The sequence below is a fragment of the Haplochromis burtoni genome, unplaced genomic scaffold (genome assembly GCF_018398535.1).
Source record: "Haplochromis burtoni strain Fernald_Lab_line unplaced genomic scaffold, NCSU_Asbu1 Contig_17, whole genome shotgun sequence".
Lineage (NCBI taxonomy): Eukaryota > Metazoa > Chordata > Actinopteri > Cichliformes > Cichlidae > Haplochromis > Haplochromis burtoni.
Genome location: NW_024582378.1, coordinates 2722827 through 2736478, shown reverse-complemented (window position 1 = coordinate 2736478; position 13652 = coordinate 2722827). Strand labels below are relative to the sequence as shown.

The window sequence follows — 13652 nt, the reverse complement described above, 5'->3', positions numbered from 1 at the left end:
CGGTGGTTTCCGAAGTACAACAAGCAAGTCAAACTTCCTTTGTTGCCTGGTCTTAGACTTGTACATCTTTCGACATCTTACAACGCTGTGATTGCAGCCATTCCCCAACTCTCTGTGAATGGTACTCATGGCCATTGATCAGTGGTCTTTGATCAGTGGTCTTTGATCAGTGGGTTTTGGTCAGTGGTTGTTGATCAATGGTCATGAGAATTTGCATAATTAAGATTAAGGAACTGACCTCCCAGCCCATTGTTCCTTCAGTGGGCTGGTTTCAGTCATTATGCAAATGTACTGTTTATAAGATTGGGGAAACCTGCAGTCAGCTGAGACTAAAGAAGTCAACTGGATGAGCGACGAAACTTTTCTCCCACAAAACGCTACGTCCAGATGAACAGAATCAACTTTTGGAGACATTAGATTTTATCTTTGTTGAGTGGAATTTATTTTGTACAGAATCCACCCAAATCTCCAAATAAATCTACACTGTTTCACCCATCCCCTCTCAAATGACATCAGCATCTGTCCTGATGTGGCACTGGTACACTCCACCGATTCTGTGAGTGAATTCTGAGTATTTTGATGTCACTCAGCGATAACGGTGGTCTAAGAAATAAGATCAAGACACATTTACCGCTACCCCTATAAAACTATTTACTATCCGCTTACGGGACAGCAAATAGGACACAGCACGGTAAAGTTTCAACAGTTTTTAGATTTTCTTTGCCTCCCAGATTTTCTCTTCTCTTGTTTTCTAGAGAAAAGGCTACAATGGAGTCTTAGGGCTACATTCATTTTGAGATTAAAGTTGAAATTTCAAGATTATACTCAAAATACTATTACAGTACTGTAATAGTATTGCCATGACATGACGACTTGTCATGTCAAGTCGAACAACTGCCGCAGCTCCTACACCTGCTACAAAATAGCCTCGTGTAGATGAGTTAGTGAAATGAGTTGATCCGCCGTCTTATCGTGCATTGTGATACGGCGTACATCCTCATTGCTGCACGAGGGTGTAACCAATCGCCAGCCACTTTATTTTGCACAAGCCAGGCCAAGAGAAATCCATTCCCTGTTACCTAAGCTGATACTGAAGTACGATTTAACTAAGTCATCTACAAATATTGCCAAGACTTTTTTTTCTTAAACTAATATTTCTAATTGTATCTCGAAATTTCAACTGTATTCTCAAAATGATCAATAATATATTGTACTATTACCCCTTCGTGGAATTCCGATAGCATTTATGGCTCCTTTCAGGACAGATGTGGTTTACACACACAGCCACACGCACACTTTAGACTTTACACTTTAGATTTCTTCACTTTTTATTCATCGTTACACATTTTCAGAGGAAATGAAACACATCTCAAAATGGTCACATTTACAATAAGGAATCACGGGCGTGTTGTCATGGTGGAGCTTTTTAAAGATGCAACTTGTGGGTTTTAGAAACTCTGACATTTTTCTGTTTATCTGATACTTCATAGCAAGTCTGCTATTTTACTGATTACTTGTATATAACTTATAACTTACTTGTATATAACTGTCAGATAGTGATTATTTTTTATTATTAATCTATCATCTCAAGCACTGTTGCTTTGGCATCTTGTTTGAGTTCCTCTGTCCCTCCTAACGCCATCACGTTTTAATTTTAGGGTTTAATTAGATTAATCTGAATTCTATTCTATTGACATTCATGCCAATGAATGCACCTATTATAGCCTGATCAATACTAGCTGGTGTGTGGATCATGTGGAAAATATAGTTAATCATGTGAAAATATGTATCATGTATATATCTATCCACTTAGCACTTTAATTCTTATTCTTATTCTTATATTTTTATGACAGTATGTTGCACTGAAGCACCGCAGCAATTTCCTAATGTTGTAAACCTGCTCAACATCTGGCAATAAACCCTTTCTGATTTCTGAAAAGAATTTCACAGGTACCTGTGCAGAATTGTAAAAGCATGGTCTTACTGTTCCAAATGGAGTTAAGAGATCAAGGTGCTGCTAAACACATGCACATGATTTAATGATCGTTAGCTAATGAGACTACCCACATAAAAGGTTTGGGCAGTTTGACGGTCACAATCCTCCCAGGAGTGGATGTCCCAGCAAATTTATCCTAAAGTCAGACCGTGTAATTCTCTAAGAAACTGCTAAAAACCAAAGAGCTACACCTCAGACCCTAGTGGCCTCAGTTACCATGTTCTGCAGGGTATTGAATCATGGCCCGCTGTCAGGGACCAAGCAGTAAAGCATAAAGGACACAGGTGGTTTTAATTCAAAAAACGGGTTTTATTGACCCAAAAATATGAAAATATATTTAACAAAGCCAAAACTTAAACAGGCAGACCAATAAAAGAGGTCAACTCAATAGACTAAACTCAAGATAATAATTAACAAAACCTCAAACAAACATATGGTAAACTGACCTGCTGAAATGACACACAGGGGACTTAAATACTGGTTTAGCTAACCCAAATGACACACACGGGGGAAAACAAGATGGCTGCCATATAACCAACTAATACAAAACATTTAAACAAACATGAAACACCCCCCAGGCAATGAAGCATGTGGTGCAATCCAATTAGGCTGTCAGTAGTACTTCAGGTCTCCCAGCCCTTTGCCACACCTTTTGCCAGACAGGAGACACCAACCCCCAGGTAACTCAAACAAAGAAAGATGTATTAATATAACATAAAACAGAACTTTGACCTTGCAAGGTTAATATGTGTGCACGCCATATAAACATTGGAAGGTGTGATGGAAAAATGAATACATTTAATAAAGAAACGATATTGAACAATAAATAGAATATTTTAAAGTAGTGACTGTAAATTAAACTAAAGTGAATCAACGGGTGGTGAGGTGTGGAGCTTACCATGTGTGGCATGCCATCACACCTGCACTTTGTTTTTCTTGCAAATAAAATGGTTACATTTTTAACAGTTCCATCCACTTTGTGGAATGTCCAAGGACGGTGAATTTAGGTGTGGCAAATATGGAAATTAGTATTTTATGGGGGGGGGGGTTATATTATGTGTCTATGACAGTGATAAGGAAAGCAGCTACCATCTGATATTTGCATTCAGATAATGACCCTTTACCTTGTGCTCAAACTGAATTCCTTTTTTTCCTTTTGAGATATCCTAAGCTGCCCTCATTCCTGGACGCTCCATGCTAGTATTCAAATATGCAATAAACAATGCTCTGTTTCTCTATTTATTACACATTTCTTTACCATGTTGACCTGAAGCCAACATTAGGACCCACTATTAGGAAATAATGATAAAACCTGCTCAACTAAATAGGTTTTAACAAAGAAAAAGGCACTTTAATAGAGGATATTATATTAAAAAGATATGTATTAGAGAGTACATTAATGGGTTTTTGCTCAAAATCGATTAAATAAAAATACCAGAGTTAGAAGAAAACACCAATTATATCCCCTTATTCATATACAGACGAGCTCATTGTCAAAATAAAAGCAAAAATATATATAGAAAAAAAACACATAGGCTACAGGAAAAGCTTACTGTTCTGTGCTCAGTAACACAGAAAAGCACATCTTTAAATCGCTTTTTCACAGGACTGAATAACAAATTTAAAAAGAAAAAGCGCCACCACTGTTTGCACTAGTTAAACACACAGAAATAAAGGATTAGATAAAATCTCAATGCCAGACACTCTACAAGCAGCTATCAGACACTACCTGACAGATCTCAGCGAAGTCAGGTTAACTGACTTTAAAGAGAGTGTTTACTTGACAGCTGATAGCAGTATCTGAGACTGATGACCTCAGATGAGAGGTGGACCGATACAGAGACAGAGTCACCGGTGTTAATTCATTGGCGGAAGGTTTTCTCTCTATCTCTCTTTCTAAGCCCCATGGCTCTTTAACCTCTTTTAATTTGCTGTTGAAGGATTTTCATCATTTACATAACCCCTTATTTCCAATGGCAGAAGGCTGCTTTCAGCAGCAACAAATTACTGACGAGCTGCTGAGCACAGAGGACAATTTAAATGCCACACATGGCTTTACTCAGTCGCTCAGCCGAGGGCGAATACTACACCCGTCTCTTACTTATCTGATAATTTAGCTCTATCTGCTGACAAGTGCTCCATAACACATCCGTCACACAAACTTGGTGATGATATAACACTTGCACTGCCCCCAAGTGGAGAAACAAAAAATTGAATGCCTGCTTACGCAACTACTGATTTTGTTGTATGACTACTTTCGCTAAAGGAGGTAGTTCGTCTATGTGCTATAACACATACACAACAGCTGCAAAGGCATTAATATCTATATTTAAGTTAAGCTGAAAACACAAGCCGCAATTTTAATAAAACACTGTTAAATTCCAAGTTGTTAAATTTACCGTGAATGCTGCGAAAAGAATGACCTTCAAAATAAAAGCCTAGTGGGGTTTGTGTTGCGATATTACCGCTTCCGCTAGGGGAAACACGCAGGTCACGCCTTTTATTTTGAAAGTCTCCACGGGTAGTTGACGTCTGTTTGCCGTTAGCTGAACACTGGTGCTGCTGCTGCTGCTGAGCCTTGGCGGAGTATGTGTGAGTGTGTGAGTATGTGCGAGTGTGTGCTGATGGTGGACTGTTCCCGGTGAAAGACGCCGAACCCGGCCGCGTGAAAAATGCCTCACAGCCGCGTGTAAACGGTCGAAGCTCGCGGAGGGGAGAGAGAGAGTCAGGTGTCCCGGCGGCTAGAGAGGAAAATATGAGCAGGATGTTGCAAGTTTTAGCGTGTGGCGCCGTAGTTTTCCCCGGTCTCTTCTTCGCCTTCAGGAAGATCTTACCGTGTGTGTTCAAACACTGGAGCGATGCCGACGTGGTACTGGTCAGCGAGAGGTAACCCAGCTTAAACTCACCACTTTATACAACACAAACTCACTAACTAGCGCCCGGTGCTAGCTTACTCCCCGCTCTGTAGCTACGGACATTTTCCCTCATCCCGTTAGCTCCTTGGTGTGCTGTATTTTTTTCCATACATGACGGAAACTTATTTATGTTGAGTAACCAGTGTGGTCATTTTAAGCGAAATATATTTTTCTATTTATTTCTACATTTTTGTTGTGCTCCTTTTTCTGCAAATTGGGCTCAATAATCACGAAGAGTATTTGTAACGGTGATTTGCAGATACAGCAAATCCAAACTATGGGTCCCCTGTAGGAAAATACCACAGCAGGCTTTAAAAAGAGTCTTTGTAAGCATGATGCGCCAAGTGCTTTGTTATTTGTTTGCATGATTGCGAAATCGATGATATGTGCTTAAAAAGGTGCACTAACATGCATTCAATTGTGGTCCGAAGTTTACATGTACTTATCATGGCATGATTGTCATGGGGCTTTTAACGAGTTTTTTGAATAGTTCTTTTTCCAACGTGGAATGGTTTTACAGCATACATCTTTAAGGACTTTAAAAAACAAGAATTGGTTGCACAACTTTGAATCTATTTTGGATTTTCTCCAATCCCCACACACACACACACACACACACACACACACACACACACAAAAGTATCCATACAGGTTTAAATATTATATACATACATTTACTTACACCTTTTAATAAGTGAAGGTTTACAGTGTTAAATTGACAAGATCATGGTCTGTTAACTTGTTAATGATCACTATTCACTACAGCTAGCAGTTTCCCTTTGCAAAGGAACAAAAAGATTTGTTTGACAGTACTTATTGGACTGACCAATACTCAGAATAGTGAGAAAGGCCAAACTATCACCCTCAGCTGATAGGAAATTGGCTAGGATGTTCAGGGACAGCCCAGGAACCACCAGGGCTCAAGGCTGCCGTGAACTGGAAACTTCTGGAACAGCAGTGTCCTATACTGAAATGAGTTTTACATCGCTGTTAAGTGACAGGGTACTGAGCAAAAATGAAGCCCCTGCCGCAAAATCGACGCCTTCAACCTTGACTAAAGTTTGCAGCTACTCACATGGACAAGCCAAATGTCATCCATCCAGTCTCTTTGGCATATTCGTATTGGGGTCACGGGCAAGTGAAATGGCTTCTGGAGAAAAACTTTATGATCAAATGAAATAAAGATTTAGCTACAATGACAGCAAGTATGTTTAGAGGAGTAATGCGCCATTATGCTTGCTCTGTCCTGTGTGTCACTCACCAGATTTGACATCACATCCTGTGGCGCTATGGCTGGTCATGCACATCTCAATTTTTTTTAACATGGTGCGTTGTGCTGTGGGTGCCACAACTGGGTTAAAGACAAGAGTCTGCAGTCGTGCTGGTTTTTACTGCCATATTAATATTCCAGTACAGAAGCTCAGAGGCGTATAGATATACAGAGGGAGATGGTGGAACAGTTTGAGAGTCAACACTTGAGAGTTTGTGGAAAAAACACTCAATGTACTTCTTCTCCTATATCAGTTCTCATGTGATGCGCTGAGTGGCGACACCTAGTGTTCAGGAGAATACTGCATCAGCGCGTATAAAAACAAGTGAGTGTGTGACAATGTTGTGGTGGCAAGTATAGGGCTTTGGAGTTGACGTCACGCCGCAATGTATTGTGGGAGCGCGGCGCCATTTTCCGGGTCCACAAATCAAAACAAACACACTGTGTTGGAACGACGACGACAAGAAACATGCTTAAAAGCAGCTCAAAAGAAAACAGACGGTATAGAGACCGGTTGTGTCCAGAGGTGAAGCAGCGGTACTTGAAAAAAATAGAGTGCACCGCAAATGTGGACCTATATGAAAACCCTTTTTAAGCTTATTCCAGCGATCGAACATTGTAGCCAACCACACAGCAAGTACGAACCCTGGCTGTTGTGTGTGCCTTCGGTCCTTTTTCGCTTGCGCTTTGTTTGGACCCAGAAAATGGCGCATCAGGCCAAAATCCTGTCCACGCCCACCCCCGTGACATCACGCTCCAAAGCCCTGTACTGGGGCCTTAAAGGTGACGCATTCCAGCCTAGGAACACTAACATCTGTCAATCACGGTAGCGGTGGTAGCATCATGCTTTGGGGCTGTTTTGCTGCCAGTGGTACTGGTAATAATGTAATAATAATGACGGAGGTTTATCTACAAATTCTTCAATGTCACCTCAAACCAACTGCTAGACAGTTGAAACTTGGACACAGTTGGGTTTTCTAATAGGACAATGATCCCAAACACGGATCAAAAATGGTTTGGGATAGATAAAGCAGGTGAACATGAAGCTGCTAGAATAGCCTTCCCAAAGATAAACCTCAGCCCTAATGAAAATCTGTGGACTATGCCTAAAAGCCGGGTCAGTGCCAGGAAACCAATCAATTTAAATCAACTCCCAATTCTTCCAAAAAGAGAGATCAAATATTTAGCCAGAATTATACCAGAATCTTGTTGATGCCTACCAAAAACATCTGGTTGATGTGCACCTTCCTAAGGTGACATTTAACCATGTGGGGATGTATGTATACTTTTGACCCTGTGTGGATTAGAGAAAATCCAAAATTAATTCAGACTTGTTCACCCAGCTTTTGTTTTCTAAAGTCCTTAAAGATGTATGCTGTGCAGTCATTGCACCCTGGAAAAAGTAGCGTTCAAGGAAATCATTAAAAGCTCAAATTTATCATGAATTTCATCCCCATAATGATTGCATGTTAGCTTTTGACCAGAGCATATATAAAATGGTCCTAACTACAGTGTGACTGTAATATCCGCTGATCGATGAGATGAGTTTCTTTTTGCTCAATACAGAAAGCTGTCCACTATGCAGCAATTAGAAAAAAGGTTTCTCCATACATAATACATCTCTCTGAAGAAAATAATTTGTTATACTATTTGTTACATTACTTTTGCCTTACAAGGATTTATGCTTCTGTCTCAAGTCACTGGTGTAGATACGCAAACCCATGGAAACCCTACGACATAACCTACACTATGCACTTCGCTGGAGATGTAACTACATGTAGCTTGGCAGCCCACAACTAGCGCTGTCAAGTCCTCCTAAGCATTTGTCTACTTTTTTTGCTGCAGTTTGCTAATTTATCAGTGAAAGAATAATTATTTTTACCTCAATGTAAGGAATAATAATCATAGATGTCAAAATGATTGTATCTTGTCCAAATAATCTCAACAAGTCCTAAAAACAGTCAGTGATCACTGTCTTCCTCTCTTTGTTTTTATTACCGCTATTCGTTTTAAAGCTCTGTTTTTAAAACCATACGTAGTAACTACAGCCCAGCTCATGCAGCAGTAAATTAATGACTAACCTCGTATTGTGGATCGATTATCTCAGTTGTTCTCCTGACTGAATTTTGGTCTGTTTATAACATCCTGCCATGCGATTTCTTTTGTCCCTAACCATCTGGAACCCTCAACTTAACTTTTGAGTGGAAAAACGTTAGTGTTCATCCTCTAGCTTCACTGTGTTTATGTTATGCTAACATTGCTGTGTCGCTAGCGATCATGTACCACATCATTATATACCAGCTAGCCCAACTTCAGTAACCCTACAAACGTCACTGCTGTTTTCTTCCCTGACTTCATTTATATCGGAAGTGTTAGCAGGGCTGTACGTCTTAATTTTTTTCAGGAATCTCTGTCATGGTATATTATATTGAGATGGAAACTAGCGAGCTAACTCCCTGCTAACTTCTAACTCTGTTAAATTTAATAAATTCTGTTTTCATGGATGCCTGGTAACTTAATTTTTACACCTGGTAAAGCAGCCTTCATATTATTACAGATTGAAGAATTTAGACAGTTTTTCAACTCTCAGTGATGCCGCATTGTTCGTTTGACTTTGGGACCTGCAGCAGAGTTTGGGTCCAAACATGACTAATAACATCAGACTTTAAGACCGGATAGTGCTATTTTATGCAGCATATGCAACAGAATAGGTTAGACCAGTGGTCCCAAACCCCCAGGCCACGGACTGTTACCATAGCGACCAGAGAACATTAAGTGGCAGAGCGGAGAATGTTACTCTCAATTTTGTTGGTGCATTTCAGGAGGACGCCACTAAAAAAGTTACACAGTGAATTTGCATTTATTATTATATTTACAAAATACAACAGTTTTTGTCTTGGTCGTATCATTTTATTTTGTTGTATTTATCTGTGACACCTTAAAGACCGGTCCGTGGTGCAAAAAAGGTTGAGGACCACTGTGTTAGACAGTATTCATAGACTGTTTATAAATACTAGATTTAGCTTCTGGGTCTAAAAAGTGACTTTAGTTTTTACCTCTATTTAATTTAATTAAAATGCTTTTTCACTTCTTTTTGGTTTAGTTTTTATAATAACTCTAGTTTAAAATGCTTAGCTTGAGTCTTCAAAAACATTTCAGTTGCCACATCCATCTTTCATATACAGTCTAGCTTTTAAATGGCATCTAGTTTCTTAAAAACAATAGCGCAGTTTTCAAATTAAAAAATAAAAAATTGGGGGGAGTAGAAAACAATCCTTAATTACATCAGTTTCCCATTCATTACACCTTAGAATAATGCTTATCTACTGATATCAGCCAACCACAACTATGCAGCGTCAGTTCAGTTCTAGTACTTTCACTCCAATAAGTAGTCACAGAGAAATCCCAGGAAGTTACATTTTTTATTAGAGTTGAACAAGCCACGTGAATGAACGATAAAATCATTACATTAGAAACGTTTTTAACTTTGGATCTCATTAGTATTAATTATAAATGTGTTTTGGGGGGGGCATCAGTGTGACTTGCTCACATTTGCACAGTTCAGTTCAGCGCTCATTTGTAAGCTGTCACTCTAGCTAATCCTCTTCTGAGCTCTGGTCAGGGCCGACTGCTGAGTTAGCTATGCACTGAAATACACCGAAGCCTACTGCCGAATAACGCTTCTGCTAATTTACAAATGCTCAGCTATCGGAAAACATCGTTCTTACAAGCCACAGTGCCTGCAGGCTGTCAGACTGCTCGCCCTCAACCACTAAACTGGCCTTTAATGTCTACATCTTCTGCCTGTACCATGCTTTGTATCACAGGCTTCCAAGTAGCATAAATTGGACACCTGAAGGATTTGTGTGTGTTAACACAAAACAGTTAGCTTTATTTTAACTGTAAATACAAGTTAATGGAATAAGTGTGGAAGATATGATCATCTCGGCATCGGGGTGATTTTAGAGCTCAGCGGGGACTCCAGTTCCTTCTGTTGTTTACCTCCAGCTTCTCGCTTTCCCTCTCATCTCTGTTAGCTGATTTAACACATGCGGGGCTGAACTTTTCGTGACATTACTGGACAAAGAGATGGATCAAACATTTGCTGACTATGACCTACAATCAGACATGAGCTTTAATATGCCACTTTTCCCATATGTCCTGTGCGAAAAGGTGCAGGTAAAACTCCTGTTGTGTGCTGCAAGGCACATGCCCATGGGGTGTATATACACATGGACATGTTCCCGTAGGATGTAACTTTTTTCTCTAGTTGAAGCATTTTAACTCACCTAAGTCTCAGTCACACTAGAGAAAAAATGGCAAATAATGAAACCTCAAGACTAGAAAAAAATCAGCGGTTGCCTGGTTATTGAATTGAATTTTTGCTCTCAGCAACTGATTGCAGCACCATCAACTAGGGCTGGGCCATATTATACTGTTCACGGTAATACCGGTATAATGTTAGGCAACGATAGGAAAATGAAATATCGCGATAGAATGAGTAAAACGCGCATGCGCAGTGCCTTTGTTTTTATACGCACATGGCCGATTGTTGAGTGAAACAGATGAACCAGAATTGGTTTGTAAAAATGGTGCAACTTCAGTGATGTGGAACTGGTTTGGTGTTTGTCCGTCAGATACACGACAAAGCACATTGTTTTACAGAACATGCAAGCGGCCGTCGTTATTGTCGTATTTGTCGGACTAAGATGCTCTTAAATCTGGGAGTAATCTGGGTCCTAAACTCCGTATGCTTCAGGTCAAACGAACACTGCAGCATCACTGAAAGTTAAAAACTGTCTCAATTCTTTCATCTTTAATAAAACGATCAGCATTGCTGCTTTACCAGGTGTAACTATGAAGTTTAACTTCCAGGCATCCATGAAAACAAAATTTATTACATTTAACGGAGTTAGAAGTTAGCAGGAAGCTAGCGGAAGTTAGCTCGCTAGTTTCGCTAGTTACCTAAGCATGATATAGCATGTTCTGACTGAGAGATTTCTGGAAAAATTCAAACGTACAGCTCTGCTATCACTTCCAACATAAATGAAGACAGGAAACTAAACAGCAGTGGCGTTTGTAGGGTTACTGAAGTTGGGCTAGCTGGTATATAATGATGTGCTATCTGATCGCTAGCGACACAGCTATGTTAGCATAACATAAACAGTGAAGCTGGAGGACGAACACTAACACTTTTCCACTTATAAAAGTTAACGTTAAGGTTCCTCATGGTTAGAGACAAATGCAATCGCATGGCAGGATGCTGTAAATGGACCAAAATTCAGTCAGGAGAACAACTGAGATAATCCATCCACAATACGAGGTTAGTCATTAATATACTGCAACAACATGGGAATAGAGCAGAATTCATTCATTAATAAATCAATGGTACAGAAGTGGAGGAAGCAAGAAGAATGAGTTTAATGAAGTTTGATTTATCTGACTGCTTTGTTTTGCTTAATGTGCCTTATAATCCCGTGCACCTTATGGTCTGAAAAATACGTACTGCACACTGCAGTTTAATGTTGCAAAGCACCTCTTTTTAACCTCAGTGGATATTATACATGGTTATGCTCAGGATATGTCAGCCCATTTCTACTGGAAATGCCTTTTGGTTAAACTTTCAGCAAGGAATTTGCATTTGCACTGTTACATTTTTATAAAGCTTTAATGTACATAAAAACCAGCTTCTTGTTTACGTGAAAATAAATGGAAGGTTGTCTTTTTGCACTAGTAATGTTGTGGAGTTGTATTTTGTCTCACATCAATTATATCGTCGGTTATATCGTTATCGCAAATTTTCAAATATATATCGTGATAAATATTTTTGGCCATATCGCCCTGCTCTACCATCAACCTCTCGGTGGCAACTTTTGGTTACACAGGTTGCCTGTTTCCGCACAACTGGGGTCTTACCTGTCTAGACTGGAGTCACTCTTGGATAGATTTGTGAAGGTTTGCAAATGTATGAATTCAGACAGATAGGCAGCACATTACAGTTGGAGTCAGTCTGCGCCAATCAACACAACCCATATGCGCCCCCATTTATTTCTCCAAGGGAGGATACAATATAATTAAGCACACAAACTTGAGTTACTAAGGCTTGTGGCAAGCTGTTTACTGGAATTTAATGCCAAACAACAAGTCTTATTTTGCCCCTGCAATATGTGTGATAGTTGTCACTAGGAGTTTATTTGGAAAGAGAGGGGGAGATGCTATCAGAACAAGTGCATACCTGTAATGTCTAGATTTGGCACAGTGCTTAAATGTTTGCATATCAAGTGGCTGACCAAAATGACCGTCAAGCCACCAGGAAATGTGCTGCTCTCCTGGCTCAAACTCAAGATTTCCCATATACGCTGCCAGTGACATTCCAGCATCCATTTATACAATCAAGGGGTTCTGATGGAAGAGTGGGAGAGTTCCTTCTTGCCATGAAATGCACTTTACCCTGTTTGCTTTTTTTGGTTCTGCTGTCACTTTCTTTTGCTCTGCTGCAGTGCCCATGGACCTACACATTACGTAGCCCATTTACTAGAGGAACAAACACACCACTTCTTGCTGTCAGACACTGTGTGTGTGTGTGTGGTGTGTGTGGGGGGGAGAGAGAGAGAGAGAGAGCACGAGACGGAACACGAAAGAGCAAGTAGTCCATGTGTAACAAAACAGTCAGTGCGAAGACCTGGTAACACTGAAAGGGAAGCTGAGGTTGTTCGCTGGCCTGACACAGTAGGGAAGAAAAGACAACATTACCGAACAAGGCAACAAAGAATTCTTCCCCTTTTTCCCCACTGCACGCTCCTCACCCTGTCGAACTCAACTTTTCAGCTGCAGGGGGGAGAGAGGGGGTTATTGGCGGACACACAATGAATTGGCTGTATGAACTGAGTCTTGTGACAGAGTATGAGACCATACAGCCTTAGAAGGCCGTAAAGCCGGTGTGAGGGGATTGAGTTTGTGGGGGAAAGAGAGAAGGCGGCCTGTTAAGTTTCCCTAGCTCAGACCTGTGGTTTTTGTACTTGCGTGTCACATGGCTATTGTTCACTTGCTGATGCCGGTATCATTGCTGTGGTCCCCCGCCGTAAACCTTGGTTTGAGCTGACTACAGGTTCAAGCAGGAAACCACAAATACTCTTTGTTTCTCAGCACTGCCATTTGTGAGTGCACTGTTTAAAAAAAAAAAAAAAAAAAAAATGAAAGAAAGCAGTCTTTTGACCTTCGAAACTAGCCTGAGTATGTCTGAGTGCAAACTGTAATCACTTACTCACTCAGACTAAGAGAGTTTGGTGCTTTGTGGCCAGTGTTGGGAAGGTTACTTTTAAAATGTATTCCATTACAGAATACAGAATACATGCCCCAAAATGTATTCTGTAACGTATTCCGTTACGTTACTCAATGTATTCGGAATACTTTGGATTACTTAATATATTATCATGCTTTTTACAACAACATGAATGTACTATTGCTGTGA

General features: G+C 40.1%; 1 protein-coding gene across 3 annotated transcripts in view; it reads left to right on the top strand.

The window, feature by feature from the left end:
• The window catches only part of tlcd3a (TLC domain containing 3A), a 55847-nt gene that overhangs the window by 3669 nt on the left and 38526 nt on the right, over nt 1-13652 (top strand). The window contains exon 1 of one of the 3 annotated variants that reach the window (XM_005916066.2): nt 3559-4882. The exons of the other annotated variants lie outside the window; for them this stretch is intronic. Within the exon in view, the coding sequence (XP_005916128.1) occupies nt 4752-4882 (131 nt within the window). The 5' untranslated portion in view covers nt 3559-4751. Of the gene's footprint in view, nt 1-3558; nt 4883-13652 lie in introns of those variants that run through there. 3 annotated transcript variants of the gene reach the window in all.